The sequence below is a fragment of the Cervus elaphus genome, chromosome 14, assembly GCF_910594005.1.
Source record: "Cervus elaphus chromosome 14, mCerEla1.1, whole genome shotgun sequence".
Lineage (NCBI taxonomy): Eukaryota > Metazoa > Chordata > Mammalia > Artiodactyla > Cervidae > Cervus > Cervus elaphus.
In genome coordinates this window covers 49,327,894-49,349,420 of record NC_057828.1, presented here as the reverse complement: position 1 = coordinate 49,349,420, position 21,527 = coordinate 49,327,894, and the positions used below count along the sequence as shown (strand labels likewise).

The 21,527-nt window shown below is 49.1% G+C and overlaps 1 protein-coding gene across 10 annotated transcripts in view; it reads right to left on the bottom strand.

The window, feature by feature from the left end:
- Positions 1-21,527, bottom strand: part of NPHP4 (nephrocystin 4) — a 138,126-nt gene that overhangs the window by 114,338 nt on the left and 2,261 nt on the right. For all 10 annotated transcript variants that reach the window (XM_043923291.1, XM_043923295.1, XM_043923293.1 and 7 more), the window contains 2 exons: positions 17,273-17,453; positions 8,830-8,982 (listed from right to left, as the gene is read on the bottom strand). In XM_043923291.1, coding sequence (XP_043779226.1) covers positions 8,830-8,982; positions 17,273-17,453 — 334 coding nt within the window. The remainder of the gene's footprint in view (positions 1-8,829; positions 8,983-17,272; positions 17,454-21,527) is intronic.

Below are 21,527 nucleotides of genomic sequence, written 5' to 3'. Positions count from 1 at the left end.
GAGGCAGGGGTCCAAGCCAAGCAGAGGATACTCAAATTGTTACTAAAAGGTAACTTCTTTTAGTAGCTTCTCCATGGGGTGGGGAGTGAGAAAGACAACACAGAGGGGTCAACCCAGCTCCCATCCTGAGATGCACATGCCCACATGGGAACAGAAACACCTTCCTTCTGCCACTGTTTCCAATCTCCTGAAATCCAATGCAGTCACTCTCATATAAAACTAACAAACATCATAGACACAGATGACAGAAAAGGAGGTGCTAACTGGGTTTGCGAATCTTCAGGGAACAAGCCTCCCGGGAGCCCAGGTCAGTACTGAACTGAGGCTCTGTACTCGAGGGGTCCCTGGCATCCAGCATCCTTGTTAGGGTGAAGCCCAGGTGGTAGGGTCACCAACTGAGCACAAAGACCACCCCCCAATGCAGGGCCGGCCAGCCAGGCTGCAGCAATGTGATTTAAACTTGGAATAATCCCCCATTAACGAGTCATTACCACGGTGTCACCAAGAAAACGTTTACTGTAATCACAGACTGTCAGCCCAGGATAACAGAGAGACACATTAAAACATCAGCCATGAGATATAAATCGTTATTCTATTATCTTTTATTGCAAAATGATGAAATAATGACCACTTACAGCTGACAGGTGGTTGGACCAAGAGAGAATTATGTTTCCGTTTCTAAGACTTGAGGACTGTTTTAAAAAGCCCCACCGTAAAGTCAAGTTTGTCATTATCTCACCTCCCACATTTACACCTGTGCATATCGGTTTTATGGACACTACCCACTTTTCTTCTTGGCAGTTTAACAAACATTGTCAGCTCTGATGCAGAGCAGGCATAATCCTCCAGCTTAGAGGTCACCTTGAAATCCTTTGCCCGGAGGCGGTAGGACCAGCTGCTTTGGGCATGTCCCAGGTACCAACTGGACTTCCCTAGTGTCTCAGCTGGTAAAGAATCTGCCTGCAGAGCGGGAGACCTGGGTTTGATCCCTGGGTTGGGAAGATCCCCTGGAGAAGGGCACGGCCACCCACTCCAGTATCCTGGCCTGGAGAATTCCATGGACTGTATAGTCCATGGGGTTACAAAGAGTCAGACACGACTGAGCAACTTTGACTTTCACATACCAATTCATGGCTGTTGCCTCTCCATTTCCTTTACCACTGCAAACAATTACTGAGACCAGACTAACCACAGAGCCCCACTCTGGTCTGTCCCAGAGACTCCACTTTCACCAGTAGGGTCAACCTTGGAAGCTCAGCGTGTTACAAGGCAACACAAGGTCTGAGTGCCTCATCCCCTCACTACTGATGGGTAAGGACTAATGCTTTTCCAGACGTGATTTACTGCCTCTCTAATGAGCACGCTGTGCATATTAAAGAATTTCTAGGGACTTCTCTGGTGATCCAGCGGTTAAGACTTCGCTTTCCAATGAAAGAGGCGAGAGTTCAATCCCTGGTCAGGGGGCTAAGATCCCATGTGTCTCTCAGTCAAACAAAACAAAACACAAAACAGAATCAATTTATTGGAACAAATCCAATAAAGACTTTTTAAAAAATGGTCCACATTAAAAAAAAAAAAAGAATTTCTAAGGAACCTGGAAATAGGATCTAGCCCTCAAGAAGTTCTAATGTAAAGGTTAATTTGTTGTTGTTCTTCAGTCACTAAATAGTGTCCAACTCTTTGTGACCCCATAGACTATAGCACACCAGGCTTCCCTGTCCTTCACTATCTCCCAGACTTTGCTCAAACTCATGTCCACTGAGTCCGTGATGCCATCCAACCATCTCATCCTCTGTCACCCCCTTCTTCTTCTGCCCTCAGTCTTTCCCAGCATCAGGGTTTTTTCCCATGAGTCAGCTCTTCGCATCAGGTGGACAGAGTATTGGAACTTCAGCTTCAGCATCAGTCCTTCCAATGAACATTCAGGACTGATTTCCCTTAGAATTGACTGGTTTGATCCCCTTGAAGTCCAAGGGACTTCTCAAGAGTCAGCTTAGGCAGGTAGAAAATGCACACCCTGCCCAGGGCCGACCAGCTCGGAAATTCTGTGCAAGTAAAAGCCCTGGGGATGAACCACACAACTCTGTGGCTTCAACCCTTCAGACACCCGGCCGGGAGATCCCCAGAGGAGCCCAGTCACCTAGAACCCAGGTCCCCTACCCCCACCGCACCGCCGTGGGCTTGCTCAGACATCCCAAGCACGATCAAGCAGTTCTGCTAACAAGCCCTCCAGGAACTTCCCTGGTGGTCCAGTGGTAAAGAATCCTCCTTCCAATTCAGGGGACACGTATCCAGTCCCTGGTCAGAGAACTGAGAACCCTGTTCCACATGCCACAGAGCGACTAAGTCCATGCACAACTACTGAGCCCATGCACCACATCAGAAGACCCCGCATGATGCAGCTAGGACCTGACACAGCCAAGTAAACAAATATTTTAAAAACCAAGCCCTCCAGGGTCAGGATGCCTGGCGGCGGCCATGCAGAATACCTGGAAATGCATCAGCTGTCACCGCGGGATTAAACGTTGAAGTCAAGCCCGTCCAATTACCTAGAAAGAAGCCGTGGGACACAGCAGAGTGGGGCTCTGGTCCCCCCACGCCACAGCTCACTCATCCACCCTTGACAAGGTGCCCCCCTGACAGGATAAACTGGTTAATAAATCACAGAAATGCTCCTGTCTTAATGCCTTCATCTTCAAAAACGCCAACATTTTGCCTCAGGGCCGAGGGTCCATTTTTCACACACGTGACAGAATCAAAATTGGGCCTCAGATGAAGACAGGTATTTGTGTAGAGGCTTCGTCCGTGGCTGCCCAGCCGCTCGACCTGCCCTAAGTGACATACACTCTTCCATCCCAGGCTGAGGACAAGGCCGGGGAGAGAGGCACAGAAATTAAACTAGTGCCTTCCAAACAATTTTGTTTTCCTCTTCTTTGACCTCACCACGCTGCCTGTGGGATCTCAGTTCCCCAACCAGGGACTGAACCTGTGGATACATGGTGTCCTAATCACTGGACCACCGAACAACTTTCTTTAGTAAACCTTTAGTAGGGTAGCTTCAGGAAGGTAAATGCACCACATATCCGTCTGCCGCCACAGTCTGTCAGCTCAGCCTTCCACTGGAGGCTCTGAACAGTTTGCTGCACACGACCGGCCGCAAGACTGACTGCTCCAAGAGCAGTGAATCCACGAGCAAAACTCTCCTCCGGGAGATGCAAAATCTCTAATTCCAGTCAGAAGCTTCCACTCATCTGGGGTGGGGCCCGCCATTATTTGCAGGAAAAGAACACAGCTCTGGAGACATCGCCACCCTCCCGCCCGGCCCTCACACCAAGAGCATTATCTGACTCTAAGCGTCTGTGGAGCCAGGGTTGACAAGCTCCCATCGACAGTGACAACGCAAACCCCACCACGGCTGAAATGACCACACATCATCTCGCCCATCTGGGCATTTCCAGGTCCTAACATAATAGCCAGGCACAGAGCAGACCCCCAGCCAGTGTTTGCTGAGTGAGCCCCTACTGCTCCCTGAGAGCTTGCCTGGGAAGAACCTACTGCTTACCCTCCGGACCTTTAGGAGGTGGACCCTGCTGTCCATCAGGCACAGATGATGAATTCAGAGTCAACAGTTTAAACAACTGGCCCAAGACCCCACAGGAGTAAGGATGGAGCAGGACTCAGCCCTTATCCATCTTACATCAGATCCCACTCCCTCAGCCAAAGCCAGACCCACTCCCGCCTGGAGAAGGATGGCTGGGCTTATTCAGAAACAGCAAACCCAGTTACAACCTAAAGCAAAAACAGCCTCAGGAGACTGTGATGAATACACAGAAGCTGACAAATTCAAAGCTTTCTATTGTCCCCACATGTATGTCTATGTGCTCAGACGCTCAGTCGTGACCAACACTTTGCAACCCCATGGACTGTAGCCCACCAGGATCCTCTGTCCATGGGATTCTCCTGGCAAGAATACTGGGGTGGGGTGCCATGCCCTCCTCCAGGGAATCTCCCAGACCCAGGGATCGAACATTCAGCTCTTAAATCTCGTGCAGTGGCAGGCAGATTCTTTACCACTAGCACCACCTGGGAAGCCCACATGGTAGACAATTCAATCACCAAACAACTAAATCCCTATGGAAACATTAAGGAGAGATATCATTTCTCCTTCTATTCATTCACTCACTTCTCTACACGCTCCTGCCCCATTTCTGGCTCAGCGTCCCCAGGAATTGTTTCTGTTGAGCCAGACAGGAAAGAAATCCTCCTAGGTGACATGGCTAAGACCAGGCGCTCTCAGCAAAGACGGCACCCTGGAGCCATGCTGGATTCCTGCTTTGCAAATGGTTTACATCAGGAGCAGCTCCTGGAACATGAGAGTGGGTAAGGAGAGCGGAGGGCATGCTCAGGAACCTGGCGATTAACCAAGTCACTGGGCAGAGCCTGCTGGAGTTTCACTTGGATACACTGACATTTCTTGACAGCATCTACTTGTTTTTTAATTTTATTGAAGCAGAGTTGATTTACAGATGTTGTGTTAATATCTGCTGTATAGCAAAGTGATTCAGTTATACATATATTGTTGCTGTTGTTCAGTCACTACATCATGTTGGACTCTCTGCGGCCCCATGGACTGCAGCAGACCAGGCTCCTCTGTCCTTCACCATCTCCTGGAGTTTGCTCAAACTCATGTCCATCAAGTCAGTGATGCCATCCAACCATCTTATCCTCTGCTGCCCTCTTCTCCTCCTGCCCTTAATCTTTCCCAGCATCAGGGTCTTTTCCAGTGAGTAGGCTCTTTGCATCAGATGGCATATTCTTTTTTATATTCTTTTCCATGATGGTTTATCACATGATATTGAATATATCAATAGTTCCCTATGCTATAAATATAAACCAGTTTGAATCTGCTAACCCCAAACTCCCAATCTTTCCCTCCCCAGCCCCCCACACACCCCTTGGCAACCACAAGTCTGTTCTCTATGTCTGTGAGTCTGTCTGTTTCATAGATACGTTCACTTCTGCCATATTTGATCTGGGTTCTGGCTGCCTGTGAAGAACCACTAGGATTCCTACCCAGTGGCCCGAGTAAAATAAATACAGGAGGAAAAATGAGCCTGTCACTGCAGGCTGAGCGTGGTTAGTTAAGGAAAGAATTTAAGGGAGAATTATGTCCATCGCAGAAAGAAAGTGCAGGAACTGCATGGTGCTTTGGCCTCCCAGATTATTTTTTAAAGATAGCTTTTGAGAGGCTGAAAGAATGATCGACCATCTCAGCGCAAGTGAAGGGTGATTCCTCTCCACCGAGGGCAGCCTCGGAGGAGAACACAGAGTCCTGAGCTCAGAGCTGAGAGGCCTGGAGCTGGTGCCCTGTGGTCCGCCAGGCAGAGCGGGGAGGCTGGGACGAGAGGGGTGTAAGGAATTCATCACTCCCGGAAAGAAACACCTGGCTCGGCTCAAGGCAGGACTCCTTTAGTCCACGGTCTTTCCTACAAGACATTGTTTGCAAAGTAATGAAATAGCATCTTCTGTCAGGGCTGTGCATTACAAGGACAACTCAATCAAAACCCAGAGCCCACATGGTTGATTCATGAGTCTACACAGAGACCAGACAACCACATTGATTTCCAGATGGGCCCCTGCTACCGGCCGCTGGTAACCTCCATCACATCACCCCTGCTGCTGCGGCGGCTGCTGCTGCTAAGTTGCTTCAGTCGTGTCCGACTCTGTGCGACCCCACAGACGGCAGCCCACCAGGCTCCCCCATCCCTGGGATTCTCAAGGCAAGAACACTGGAGTGGGTTGCCATTTCCTTCTCCAGCACATGAAAGTGAAAAGTAAAAGTGAAGTCGCTCAGTCGCATCCGACTCTCAGTGACCCCATGGACTGCAGCCTACCAGGCTCCTCCATCCATGGCATTTTCCAGGCAAGAGTACTGGAGTGGGGTGCCATTGCCTTCTCCGCATCACCCCTGAGCCACAACCAATGGGTAGAATCAGAAAAGCCCAGGCGATCAGTAAAATCAGAAAAAGATCTTCACCAAATTTCAGAATCATCTCTAAAAAGGGCAAATTGTGTTTCTCTCTATTCCCATAGGTGTGTACACAGAGCTTTGCTCAGATGACACAACCCCATAACCAGACCCTCCGCATATCCAGGCCACCCCGGGAACAAGCCACATTTCATGTGCACATGTACGTCCATGTATACACACACACACACACACACGGCAAAGGGGAATCTCTGTAGTTCACTAAACTCTGAACGTCAAGGACAAGAGGACAGTGCTGGTGGGGAGGATGCTGCCAAGCGGCCCATCAGGATGGACCGTTCCTGGGGCAGCACTGGCCTCTGCTGCCTGCCTGGGGCATAGCACCTGAACACAGCTCTGGCTGAGCAAGTCCGGGGCCTTGGCATCCCCTCCCAACCAAAACTGCTCTGTTCCCCAGCACTAGCCTCACTTCGATCAGTAACTGAAGGGTGCAGATTCTTCTGAAAACATTAAAGACTGTGGTCCTCCCTAACACATGGCCCTGGTCCCCTCACCCCACTGAGCAGAGCCCAGATGACTGAGCGGCACTCAGCTCCCACAGCTCGGACCAGACATGAACTGAGCTGAAAAGGCCTAGACCCACAGCTCCCAGGATAGGGGGACACCTGAGAATCCTCTCGGGCATGGATGCTGAGCCCTTGATGAGCCCAGAAGGTGGAGCAGCAGCTCTGAAGGCCGTTTCTTACAATGCACCTTCTACTCTGCAGGGCTGTCAGCCACCGAGCTGGTCGGGGTGACAGCAGGCCCTCCGCATGTGGCCTGTCTTGGCGGTGACCGCGGCTACAAGGAAAGCCATGGGGAAGGTCACAGGAGGAGGGTTCATCTTGGGACCCCAGTGGTGGCAGAGTGCTCCTCTGCTGATCTCAGAGGATCACCATCCCCTCGACACAGCAGCACTTCCAACAGAACCTGCAGAGCCCCTCCAACACCAGGGTTAAAACAAGGCTCGAGAACAATCACTGTGGTCAAGGTGTCTGTCACTTACGGCCTCTGACCTGCCAACTGCTCTTCAAGACAGAGACATATATACCGACCTCCAGAGGCAAACAGCAGGGCTGAAACCTCCCCAAGAAGCTGGGAGCCAACCATCCCGTGGTGACTCCCCAGGAGAGGACACAGTCACCGTAGTATCTGTCACCAAGCCAGGTTTTCCAGGTTGTGACTGTCCACTCGAGAAAAAGAATCCAAACAGCCTAGCCCAGGAAGGCGGCACCCCAGCCAGGCTCCCAGCAACATTGGGGCCACCGCACTCCTGCCAGGCCTCGGCAACCCCCAACTGCCCGCCCCAAGACAGAGGCGCAAAGGTGACTCAGTGCAGAAGCTGGGACAGCACCCTAAACAGCTGCCCACGGTCACATGTGGTTTACAACACACAGATTCTCTCTCGATTCAGACACCAGACTGAGGGGCTCAGCATGGGCCATCTGATGGCCGGAACATACCAGTCAAGGTCCTGGTCCCCAGGACACACGTCCCCAAGGCTGTATCTAATTTCCCTGAACCTCTGGGCACAGCATCTCCCTCTCCTGAACGTTCAGTAAGGACTAGTAACGTCAATCCACACTGCACATAGCATCCTGACCGTGGGTGACAGCCAATGCAGAGAAGCCTGGCGGCTTCATGACTGGGCAGGACCATCCCCCACAAACAGGGCAGCTCGCTCGGTTTGGTCACGTACGAGACCTTCCCCAGGACGGCTGCGGCCACCACCACCACCTCTGTTACTCACTGTATGGTCACCTACTGGGCTTCCCTGACTGCGCAGAGAAGAACAAAATCAACACCACACTGACCCTCCAATACTGTTCCCTGCATGACCCACTGCATTCACGTGCAGCTTGAAGGAGCAGCTGGGAAGAAGACCGCTGGGACACCTCCAGCTCTTGAGGAAAACCCCGTTGTCTCAGGAAGGCCCCTCCCAGCTAGCTACCCGCCAAGCCTACCCTCGGCCGCCCTCCTGCCCCTCACCCCGGGACACAGCTTCTGCCACTCCACTTATCCTGGGCTGGTTCCCTCCATCCCATAAGCTCAGCTACCTGAGACCCTCCTTCACCACCTGCTTATGTCTCCCCTTCTTCCCTAGGGCAATGGCTGTCAGTCTCCTCTGAGAACTCACCACACCTACACTTGCTGCCGCCTGCCTGGTCAGCAGACTGTAAGTTTTCCAGGGTGAGAACCACATCTGTCCCATCCACCCAGCACCATCGCCTTGGCACCCAGCCCCATGGCGGGCAGACGGCAGGCGCTGGAAGAGACGCTTGTGGGTTTGGTGCAGCTGAACGAGGATGTGACACTCGATCTGCAGGGCGGCCAGACATAGGGTTGCTGCGTGGGCAAGTCTGCAGACACAGACGGGGGCTCCGGGCCCCGCCACCTTCTACCTTGGCAAGGCACCTCATTTCTAAGTCTCAATCTGCTCATCTTAAAAAAAAAAATCCTAAACTGAAAAGAAAGAAAAAGAAGGGGGGAAGTGAATGAGGAAGAAAACTGGGGAAATCTGATGAGATCAATAATTTCCTAACTTTGTTGCCAAAGCTGGAAGTTTCCATGAAGGTGATGAGACCTACATACGTGCCCTCCCACTCCACCCGCCCCCTGCCACCATCCACTCAGGGCACATGGCTGCCACACAAGTTTCTGTCTGGAAACAGATGCTGGCTGCCAGGATGAGCTTTGTGGGAGCTCGGCCTGCTGCTTGGGGCATTCCTGTAGTCTGGGGTGCACTGGTGGTGCCCCCAGGTCTGGGTGGAACCCACACACCTGCCAGCCACTGCACCCACCTCATTGAAGACGATCCTGGCCGGCTGCCCGCTGAGCGGCTCTGCGGGCCTCGACGAGCTCTTCCACGTCCTCCCGAAGAAGTGCCGATAGGTGACATCGAAGAGAGACACACGCAGGTGGCAGCCCACCTCTGATAGCAGCTCCAGCACGCCCTAGGAGACAGAGGGATGGCCCTGAAGGATCCTTAATGTTGCGAGCCTCCCCACAGATGCTGTGGACCATTTGGGGGAAACTGGGCCACTCAGCATCCATCCCCTGGTTTAGGTATCAGGCCCTTCCTTCCAAGGGACGACCTCCCTCCATGGCCCTCCCTTGACCTCTGGAGTCCCACCCAGAACCAGCAAGGCACACAAGAAGCCAAAGCTGTGGAGACAGACACCCATGACACCATGTGGAACCAAGGAAGAGCAAGTTCAGGTGACAACACATGAGATCCTGGATCAAGCCACACCTGAAGCTTATGCTAATGATAGGTCTGTCTTTAAGTGAGTTAACAAATTATCTTTCCTTAGGCTATTTTACTTGGGTTTTTTTTGGGGGGGTGGGGGGGTGGGGAGGAGTTATTTGTTATTACCGTTTACAGCCAAATCATTCCCAGTATAACCACAAACTCTAAATCCTCAGCTTGTCAGAATTATTTGGGTGGGTTGGGGTCAGGGTATAAATAAAAGAAAAGCCGATCTTTGAGAACCACAGATACTGACAAGGCACCAGAAACTATACAGACCTGCCCTGTGCCCAGCGGTACCACCTACAGAGGGTTCTGCCTGGGTCTTCAGTGCTGTTACCACCAGCGCACCTGGCAAGAGGGCAGCTCTTACTGTCTATCCAGGACCAGGAATTCTGCTTTCCTTTCACGCAATCATTTAATAAATGTTATTTAAGCATCTATTTTCTGTGTCCACTCTGTGCCAGACACTGTTCTAGGCACTGGAAATGCAACAGGGAATAAAACACACAAAACCTGCGTCCCTGGGGTTCATGTGAAGACAGTGAAACTGGGAGCAGGGGAAGATGGGTGGGTCAGCTCTTTGAAGAAGACGGCCAGGGAAGGGGCTCTGAAAGAGGACATCTAAACTGAGAACTAAGGAGGCAGGGTGGGGTGGACGGGAACCAGGAGTGGACCCTGGGAGAATGAAACAGGCAGAAGGAAGCTCTGGGTGCTCAGGAAAATCATCCTGACTACGTGTATATTTTTTGTTGTTTTTAGTCACTAAATCATATCTGACTCTTTTACGACCCTATGGACCGTAGCCCACCAGGCTCATCTGTCCATGGGGTTTCCCAGGCAAGAACACTGGAGTGGGTTTGCCATTTCCTTCTCTAGGGAATCTTCCTGACCCAGGAATCTTCCCACATCTGTTGGGAAGCCACGTATGTTATTTTTGTTGTTTTTCAGTCGCTAAGTCATGTCCGACTCTTTGTGACCCCAGGGATTGCAGCATGCCAGGCTCCCCTGTCCTTCACTATCCCCCGGAGTTTGCTCAAACTCATGTCCATGTATGTGTATTTACATTAACTAATTGCTCTCACTTTCTGGTTCTAAGTGTCCCTAGTGCTCTGGCACCTGGAGCCTCCCTGATGGGAAGAGGCTGTCCTGCCCAGGGCCAGCTATTTCCCAGTGATAGTAAACAACCTGCTTTCAAGTCCACACCCCACTTGCCCTCGTCTGGCTCACACTCGAGGAGACAATATCTTTCCACCCCAACAATCCCAGAACTAGACCCAGGCAACTAGTTCCTCCAACCCAGAGGCCAATGAACTAACTCAAACTGGCCAGTCCTAAGTGTGTGCAGCTGCTTACCCGGCCTTGCCCATCCCTTCCCACAAAAACCATGAAACAGGCCTTTTCCCCAGCTCTCCCCTCACCCCACTGCCTCCCTACTGACCCAATCGCTTCCCAGTGGGACCCTTTGGGGATGTGTGCCCCCTCCCCTGGGGAGCCCAGAGGAAGAAACTATCTTTTCAGTGGCAATCACCCCACTCTGCTGGCCCCACCACACCTGAATAAAAACAAAAGCCAAGGTGCATTTCAAAACAGAGCACCCAGTGATTTCCCTGGTGGTCCAGTGGTTAAGACTCTGAGCTTCCAAGGCTAAGGGCACTGGATTGATCCCTGGTCAGGGAACTAAGATCCCACATGTGGCACACAGTGGCTGAAGTTTTTTTTAAATACTAAAACAAAAAATTTAATAAAACAGAATGGGATTGCGTTTAATCGGAGAAGGGGCAGGAGCCACCCATGCAGGCCACTTCTACTCCAAACAGGATGACGGGTCAGGGAAAGAGCCTGAGAGGCAGTGACACCACCTGATTCGGGATTCCACGGAAATCAGTTCAACGTGAGGTGAAGTGTGTGTTAACTAAATCGGGGGTGGGATCCTTCCACAGTTTATGTGGATGTCAGATCATCATGCTGGGCACTCCAAGTATCCTATGGCTTCATCAGTTATACCTCAGTAAAGGAGAAAGAAAACCACTCCAGCTCCATGTGGGGATGAGAACACAGGGGGAGGACGTGAGGAGTTGGGGTGAGGAGGTGGCACATTCGGGGTGTCCGTGAAGGAACTGCCGAGGGCCCTGGCGATGGCGGGGTGTGGAATATGAGGGGAAGAGAAACAGGGAGGACCAGCTGGTGGCCGCCTGCCCGCCCAGCCTCCCAGGTCCAGCAGGTGAGTCCCAGCAAATGGGAGCAGCTGGCAGAGGGGTGGTGTCGTGTGTGGAGGTGGGGAGTGTGCCAACAGGTCTGGGGGGATCTTGAGCCCAGACCCTCATCTCTCCCCTCCAGCACTGTTCCTCACTCTGCTCCCTGCCCCCATGGAGCCCCTTTACTGCACTCACCCCCACTCCCATGAGGTCCTGACCAAGGAGACCCCCACCATCCAGACCCTCATCCTCTGATCCCGCTTTATATCAGTATCTCCCATGCTTCTAAGTTGTCTGTTTACATCGGTCTCAGCTCTGGGGGGGGAGGGATGAGAGCCTGGAATATTCTCCTCCTGCTGATGCTCAGGACTGGAGACCAAACCATGCAAGGGGTGGGGGGGCTCAGTGTGCACACCTCCCCAGGGCCTGGGCCTCCCCTCGCTACAGGTACCACCCAGGGCACCACCGTTAGCCCCCTTGGCCCCCTCACCACGCTCTCAGGGAGGTGACCAGCAGCCAGGACCAGGGAACTCCCAGATCACCGGGGAGCTGGGTCTTCTCCCAGCCTCCACACCCCGACCACCCCCTCCGCCTCTCTGAGACTCTGTGCTCAACTCTACTCAGGTAGGTTTCTAGCTGTCTCCTCATGCTGGACAGAGAGCTATGAAGATAGAGTTGGGCAGGGCGGGGGCGGGGGTGGTCACCCTCGTGTCCCCTGCACAGCTCCAAACACACAGTAAATACCAAGTGAAACAGTCATTCCAAAGGAAAGAATTAGGTTGGTCCAAAAGTTTGTTTGGGTTTTTCTGTAATTATCTTACGGGAAAACTTGAATGAACTTTTGGGCCAACCCAGTAATCAACATTCATGGTAAAATGAAACTAAACCAAAAAGGTAAATAAAAAGTAAGAAAAACATACCAAAATGACTAATAAGTGATTTGAGTTCAAAATTAGTATGTAATATTTTTAGCCAACACCTTTTATAGGGAAGTTTGCTATTATCTAAAGCTACCAATTCTCAAAATAACTAAAACTTTACAAATCTGTAAGATCATCTAGACTGAACTTCTGACTTTTTCCCTACTCAATCTTTTAATCGTGGCTGATTTTTGTGTGTAAAACCAACTTTGCATTCCTGTGATAAACCCCACCATGATGTCTTACCTTCTGTATACATTGCTGGATCTGATGTCCTAATATATTAAGGAATTTTGTGTCAGCATTCATAAGAGATGGCAATCTGTACTTTTCATGTCCTTGTCCAGTTTGGGTATCAAGGTTATGATGGCCTCAAAATAAACACCTGAGAACAATTCCCTCCTACTCTATTTTCTGAGTGTTGGTCTACAATTGGTATTATTTCTTCCTTTAATATTTTATTAAATTCAACAGTGAAGTCATTTAAGTTTGGAAATGTTTTAATTATGAATTGAGTTTCTTTAATAAATGTGGGGCTATTTAAGTGGGAATTTGTTGTATGACTCAAGGAACTCAAACCCAGAGGGGTGGGATGGGGTGGGAGGTGGGAGGGAGGCTCAAGAGGGAAGGGACATATGTATACTATGGCTGATCCATGTTGATGTATGGCAGAAACCAACACAATAGTGTTATTATCCTTCAATTAAAAATAAATTAAGAAAAAAATGAATAAAGAAAAAATATACAGGGCTATTTAGATTTTCTATTTCTTCTGGTGTCACTTTTGGTAAATTGTGCTTTACAAGAAATTTATCCATTTCATCTAAGTTTTTATTGGCACATAAGTTACTCATAATGTCCCTTGATTATCTTTTTAATGTCTGTAGGATATGTGGTGATGCCCCTTCTTCCTCTCCTAATAATGATAATCTGTGTCTCTTCTCTCTTCTCATGATCAGTCTTGCTACAGGTTTATCAATATTATTAATCTTTTCAAAGAACCAACTTCTAGCTTTACTGATTTTCTCTATTATTTGCCCTTTATTGATTTCTGCCCATATATTTCCTATTTCCTTCTTCTCTTTTCTTTGGTTTTAATTTATTCCTTTTGTCTAGATTCTTAAGGAGAAAGCAGAGATTGTTGATTTTACACAGGCAGACCTCAGAGACAGAGGGTTCAGTCCCAGACCACTGCAATAAAGCAAATATCACAATAAAGTGAGTCACATGGATTTTTTGTTTCCCAGTGCATATAAAATTATGTTTATACTATACTGTAATCTATTAAGTGTACAGTAGCATTGTGTCTAAGAAAACAATGTACATACTTTAATTTGAAAACAATTTATTGCTAAAAAATACCAACTATCATCTGAGTCTTCAGTGAGTCATCAAAGATCATTGATGACAGGGCACCATAACACAGATAATAATAATGAAAAAGCTTGAAATATTGCAAGATTACCAAAATGTAGCAGAGAAATAAAATAAGCAAATGCTGGGAAAATGGCACTGATGGACTTTCTCCATGCAGAGTTGTCAAAAACCTTCAATTTGTGGGGGGAAAAAAACAATATCTACAAAGCACTGTAAAATGAGGTATGCCTGCATTTTTCGTCTTTTCTAATGTAGTTATATAAAGTTGTAAGTTTCCCTCAAAGGGCTGCATTAACTGCATCCCACAAATCTTGATATATTCTTATACCACTTAGTTCCAATTACTTTCTAATCTCTCTCTGAATTCTTTGACCCAAGGGTTACTAGTGACCAGAGTGTTGTTTAAATTTTCTACTATTTGGAGATTTTCTGGTTATCTTATTGTTATTGATTTTTTAACTTAATAATATATTGGTCAGTGAACATATTCTTCATAATTTCAATTCCTTTAAATTTATTGGGATTTATTTTCATGACCAAGCATATTATCTATTTCTGTAAATGTTCCACAGGCACTTGAGAAGGTGTATTTTATTTGTTGGGTATAGTGTTTTCACGATGACAATTCAGTCAAGGTGGTTGGCGGTGTTCTGATCTTTCACACCCTAATGATGTTTTTTTTTGGGGTGGGGGGGAGTCTATTCGTTCTATCACTTATTGAGAGAGTTAAAAGCTACCAATTATAAAGGTGAATCTAAATGCAGTTCCCTTTGGTTCTACAAACTTTGCTTCATGGATTTGAAAGCTGTGCTGCTGGGTGCTGGGCACAAATGAGATATAACAGCAGGCCAGTTAGTCTTTAATGTGCTGGCTTACAGGTCTGGCCCTTGGCTGGAGTTTGCAGTCTGGGGACACAGACTTCCCCACCACCCTAATGGACTGGAATGGCTTACTAGTACTAAACTTCTTGTACAAAGTGATTTATGCTGATCACTTGCTTTCCTTCTGGAACTCTGGAATCCTACTACGTGCTAGGCAAAGTGTGTCTACATGACCAGTTCCCAAAAAGCCTGTTGGGAGTCATACATTACAACCTATTGGCACTGAGTCTCTGACAAGCTTCCTTGGTTGGCAAGATGTCACAGGTATTGTCCCAGCTCGTTGCTGTAATGTGTCTTGTGGGAATCCCATGGCAGAGGACCCTGGGAGTTCATATCCATTGCCTCCCATATGCCATTCCCTTGGCTGATCTTACTCTATTTTTTCACTGAAACAATTCTTTCCTTTGAAGATGACTATGTGCTGAGTCATGTCAAGTCCTCCTAGTCCATCACCAAACCTGAGGGTGACTTTGGGGGCTCCCATCACAGGCACACACACATTTAGGGCCGTCACGTCTTCCTGTCACTGTCAGTATGAGACATCCCTTTATCTCTGGTGATATGCTTCACCTTGAACTCTACTTTGTCTGAAATTAGTACAGCCACAAAGCTTTCTAATACTTAAGAGTTTACATTGGTATCTTTTTTTCCATTCTTTTCCTTTCATACATATGATTTGAAGACATATATCTAATGTCTTCATGTTTAAACTGTGATTTTTTTTATAAACAACCTAGAAGTGGGTTTTAAATGTTAGCTTTTACTGTATGACTCTATTCTACAGACAGTGTGCATTTTTAAAAATTATTTCAGTGCCATTATCCATTATCATAATGTCTATAAAAGCAAACACCTGGAGTCAGAACAAGTGGTCATTTTAAGGAAGGACCAAAAGAATGGATGACAGGTCATTCATACAGGAAAAGCTATGCTGTCTTAAGGAAGAATAAGAAATTCTTTATGAAATGACATGAACAGTCTATAACATATATGTGAGGGAAGGGGGAGTTGTTTGTTTTTGTTTATTTTGTTTTTCAAAGAATCTCATTTTGATCCTTTCTTTCCCAGAAATCCCTGAAGAAACACAATTATGTGACTTTCGTGAAAGTATTGACTTTATCTTTGGGAAGGAAGTAAAGATGACCCACATTTACCAATGTATAATACATACTGTTAAGAATATTAAGATATAGAATATAGCAATAAGCGACCATTCATGCCAAAAAAAGAGAAAAATATACAAGCATATTTATTTGTTGTGGTTGCTTAGAATGTCTGAAAGGTTGTACAGAAAACAGGTTAATACCGGCTATATCCAGGATGAGACAGCCATAGGACAATACACTTACCCTGTGTGCCCTCTTGTATTTTGAACTATGGGAATTACCTTTTTGAAAACAAGTTAAAATGCATTAATAAACTAAAATAGAAAAATAAAAGAAATTTCCTTTGTAAAATTCCTAGGAAAGAGGCAACTGCCGTCTACTATCTCATGAGCCCCTGGAGGCAGGGCTGATGGAGCCAATCTCCCTAGCTTGGAGTCCCAGCTGGCCAGCTGGATCTGTGTTACCCTAGGCATCTGACTCCACGTCTCTCATGTTGCTTCCTCTTCTGTAAAATGGGGATAATAATGTTACCTACTTCGTAGGGCTGTCGTGAGGATGAAGTGAACCAATACAAGTAAAGCGCTAAGAAGTAAAGTTGTTGGGGACGTCCCTGGCAGTCCAGTGGTTAAGCCTCTGCACTTCCAATGCAGTGGACAGGGGTTCGATCCCTGGCTGGGGAATGAGGATCCTATATGGCACGCAGTGTGGTCAAAAAATAAAACAAGTAAAGCTGTAACGGCAGTAATCACTGCAGTATCTACACGGCAGCAAACACACAGCAGGTGCTCAATCACGGGGTTTGAAGTGATGATGTAGGATGTGAGCGATTTAACATTAGGTTATTCTCAGACCTAGTGCTCAGACAACTCTGAATGCAAGGAGAGTTGCTCTGCCAATTACAGAGGAAGAAGATACGGTCTCACCAAGCCACACCCTACAAGCTGCGTGCTCACAGTGGCAGGCCTGGATCCTTCCTGTGCATTCCCCCAGGACCCTGGGCCTCCCCAGGACTGTACAATCATGTGGGTGTTCTGTGGAGGCACAGAGACACCAGCTTCTCCAGCAAGTTCCCTGCCAGCTGAGGGCAGAGATGGACACAGGGCCCCAGAGCGAGGGCCTGAGTGTGCAAAGGCGGTAATACCTCCACCTCACATCTCCCAGGATGCCCAGAGCTCCACCCCTGCAGTTCTAACCCCCAGGCCGTGCTGAGCCACGCACAAGGCCAGCCTTTGCAAACAGCCTGGCCAAGAAATAACTCAGGAAATCGAATTATCCGAGTTTTTGGATTGCTCCACTGTAGGCAGCAAGAAGCCTTGAGTCAGGGTCAAAAGTGCTGACTGAGTCGCTGAATCACGTACCCTCTTTGCTGATGGGCCACTTTGCCTCCAAATGCTGCTACCACCTGGAGTGATGGGCCCAGTGAAAGACTCAGATAAACACGTGAAAATCGATATTGTATCAGCTGAGAGCGGTGACAGCATGCATTTGACAGTAAAGAGTCGGTTTCTTTACCTGCTTAATTTGCGGGCCATCGAGCCACTTCAGAACACACTGAAACGCCGTCGACTCCTTCGCAGGCTGGCGTGCTCTCTGTGGGTGCGGAGGGACCAGCAGGTTTTGGTCAAAGATCCTGCGCCAGTCGTGCATTCTGCTGGCCCCCAGGTCCCTGGGGCCTCTGGGATTACCTGCACCACTGGCGTTCAAATAAATAATAGAGTTATGAGGGCCCCAGCGCTTAGAGAACCTCCCACTAATACCAGGGGAACCACCATCCCGGTGACCCATACTCTGCGACCTCCCCAACCCCCACTGCAGCCAAGGACTGGCATCCATGCCACCTTCCCCTGGCCAATCAGAGCACGCCTACCCCAGCCTCAGTGACTGGTTTAGGACGACCACGTGCTCTGTCCAGCTATGGAGGTGGAGCCCTGCACAAGGGCACCAGGCCTTGGGAACTGGGGCGCTTAGAGGGGCCTGGGGGGCATGACCCACTCAGAGCCAATAAGATGTGAGCTCAGAGCTTCTGTTGGTTCTGTTGCAAGAACACTCTCCTCTGGGGCCTTCAGAGCAGAGAGGCCATCAGCTCGGAGCTTGCAAGGGGGACACCACAGGAGTGGCCGCCTTGAGACACATACAAAAAGGCAGGCAGCATGGGAGCAAGGCCAGCAGTCCAGATGTCACCACGAGCCCTGGCTCAAGGGGACCCTGGAGTCCAGCACCCAGGACAGCCAAGCCACAGACAGTCCTGCTGGTGGAGCCAAGTGGGGACAGACTGGGTGTTCGGGGTGTCTTGGCAATGAGGTTCAATCAAGATTTTATCTGCCTTCTGGCAGAGGAGGATCTGAACCTTCTCAAGACTGTCTTCAGCTGAAACAGAATCGTAAGTCCTTGGCCTTGATAAGAGGCCGAATTCTACCAAAATGGCCAGCAAGGAGAAAGAGCAGTGGGTTTGGTCTTCTAAGACAGCAGGTCTCTAAATGCAGTCCACAAACCCCCGAGGTTCCCGGAGGTGGTCAAGGGCTCCAGAGGCCTACAGCTATTTTCACAACCTCCAGATGCCATCTGAGTCTTTCACTGGGTTGGCATTTGTGCTGACAGTGCCAAGGCAATGGTGGGTGAAGCTACTAGGGCCCCATCACCTCCCGAGACAGCGGCAACCAAAGCCCACAGCCACGCTGTGCTCTGTGCCCCTCACAGCACAGAGTCCAGCAGCTTTGCTTAATAAGGTCCCTGGGGAGGCTGTGCACACTATGGATTTTATTACATCTTGACTTGACCCTTGAGGATGCGTGCTTTTAACATTCCGTGATAAAAGGGGGTAAAGCACAAAAAGCATTTCTGCTGCCAAATGAAGGGCCAGGGTCACCCCAGGGTAAGACAGGCATGATCACTGGGCTGCGTGTTGAACTGCCTCCTTCCTGCACTCAGCAACACCATTCTTACTAAAAGAACAGCTCAGAGACAAACAATGGTGATTCAGAAGTGGGAGCTTCAAACACAGTCTGAACAAAATGAACCTGTCACTTCAAGGTAAACTCATAAAAACTGAGCTTTCGGGCAAAATTCAGAATTGGGAAAATCTGTGCCCTCCACTGTGAGCCTGACAGCTTCATAACTCTTGAAGACTTTCCTGACAAGATGGGTAGTGCTGGGAACGAAAAGTGAGCTTTTGAAATTGTGTGAGTAGATGTGTCAATATTTGGAAGATCTGCCTAACTCAGAAGCAGTTATTGTCCAAGAGAACAAGCACAATGATGTAAAATCTTGCATGGGGGAATGATCCACCCAAAGTGCGATGCAAACCAGAGGATTTAATGTAACAGTGTGAAAGTTTTCAGACAGGGTGTCAACCTCTGCTCGCAAGAAACCCTTAAGGAATGATCGCTTGAGTTTGGGTACAGCATAGAAGCAGTTCTCTAAGGGCTCCCCCCTGCCCATCTGCATCTCCTTCAAATCCTTCAAGCAAAATGACTCAACACAATAGACTCAACAGAGAAGCTGTACCAGTGAAGCAGCGCCCAGCAGTCTGTGGGCCAGACGTTAAAGGGATTCACAATCATGCAAAAGAAAACAAAGCAAAACCCAAAAGGGGGTCTTCCTTGGTGGTCCAGTGGCTAATACTCTGTGCTCCTAATGCCGGGGGTACAGGTTCAATCCCTGGTCAGGGAACTAGATCCCACATGCTGCAACTAAAGATCCTGCATGCTGCAACGAAGACCCGGCACAGCCAAATAAAATATTTCAAAAACAAACACACAAAACAACCCCACTCTTCTTGCTAATGTTTTTGTTTCAGAAAACATGGCTGGCTTTCATTAAAAATATTTTTTTTTATGTTAACACGTAACAGGTCTACTGTTTTTAAATGAATTAATAACACTGTCAACATTTCTCCACAATAAATGTTGTTAGGCATCACTCACATTTTAGGAAGTTATTTGGAGTCCTCAATCATTTTTTAAAGCATAAAGCAGCGTGACACTAAAACGCTGGAGAGAGGTTGCTCTAAAGGGACTCGAAATGCAGGGCTTCAGGCAGCCGGCCCACCCTCTACACTCACAGGCTGTGCTGGGAATGCAGGGGGGCCCTGGAGGTATGAATGCGACTGGCCCCCCTGAGATGCTCTCCCATACCCAGTGGGCCTCAGTGTGGGGTCCGGCCCCCATTGGAACACCACCCCGACCCTACACACATCTCCTTGGGCCTTCAGATCCAGACTGTTACTGTATGAACAATAAGGCACACACGCCGGTTTATGTGGGGTTTTTTCCTTTGTGGGTTATGTCTGTCTGCTCAATACCCCTTGTTTTGCGGAACTACCCTCCCCAGTTCTGGCCTGAGGGCTTCGGGGCTGGTCTCAGAGATGACATACACTGTGTGTGTCTTCACTGGGACCCCAGCCACGGCGCCCTCTGGACAGGCTATCTCCCAGGGCCAGCTCCTCTGTGCTTCTGCACCCAGCAGGCTTCTGTGCTTTTGGTCAGAGCACATATCAGCTGCACATATTAGCACATACCTGCTCCCTGGCCCACTGCTTGCAGAAGGAAACCTACTCTCCTGGGGCCTTGATACTGCACTTAGCATCAGAGCTCAATTAATTCAGCCCTGAAACTGAAGTTTCAATAAACTTGTCTCCCCAGTTTTTCTCTTTTTCAGGGAAATGTTTCATCATTGACATTAGTTATAAAATTGAGAGGTTTATTCCTGCAAAGTGAGAGCCTTCACAGGCTGGGGGATAACTCCACAGCAAAGCCCTTTCGGCCTCAGAAGCACATGTAGGGAAACACTCTACGGAAGGAGCCCCCAATGGCGGTGTTTCCTGGCTCCAGGACAGCGCCTCCTTTGTAGGTGGCTCCAGATGTTGCTCCCTCGCCCCAGATCCCTAACCTAGTACATCCCCCGACTTCCCTGGGTGACGAGGGGACCCAATACCACATTTGGCAGGACCAGTTGTGATGACAGGATGGCACTGCAGGAGACGCGCTGGGACGAAAGGCAGGTCTCCCAAGATCAAAGCTCTGAGCCAGGCAGGTGGAGGCAGATGGTGGAGATGGAGCGACTACTGGAGTGAGTGAGGGAGGGAGAGGTGACTCCTGAGACACAGGCTCCTGGGAGGAGGAGCCTGGATGGTCCCCGGGGCTCCGTTACACACAGAGGTCTTCCCCTCCTGCCCCACCCCCCACCCAGGGCCCCAAACGGCTCTCACCCAGCCCACACTCCCGTACACTCCATCCAGCCCGTGCTTCAGTTCCTCCCATTCAGCATGCCTTCTATCCCCCTTGACAGGCACACGCACCCCTGGATGAGTCTTCCTCTGGTGCCACCTCCCCAGGAAAGCACCTCCACCCACACATACACCCTCGAACTGGACCCTATCACAGAAGAGTCACCCAGCTTCCCCAGGCTACATGGTCACTGTCATCCTGCAGGACTGAGCTCCATGAGGTCAGGACTAGGTCCTCAGTGTAAACCTTTCTAATGATTAGGTCAATCATTCAGTTATGCTGGAGAGGAATGAAGAAAGCTGCAGAGGAAGGCAGAGGGGCCTTTGGGGCCAGATGAACCATAAAGAGAAAACTAGGAGGGCCCCGTGCCTTGAGGCCAAGAAAAGGGCACAAGGGGCTCTCCAGAGGAAGGAGGAAGAAAAGGCACCAACTTTTATTGAGTCCTTATCATGAGCGAGGCACTCACATTTTCATATTTGCTATTGCAATAACTCTGGAAGATAAGTACCACTATTGTCTCCTTCTTACAGATGTGAAAAGTG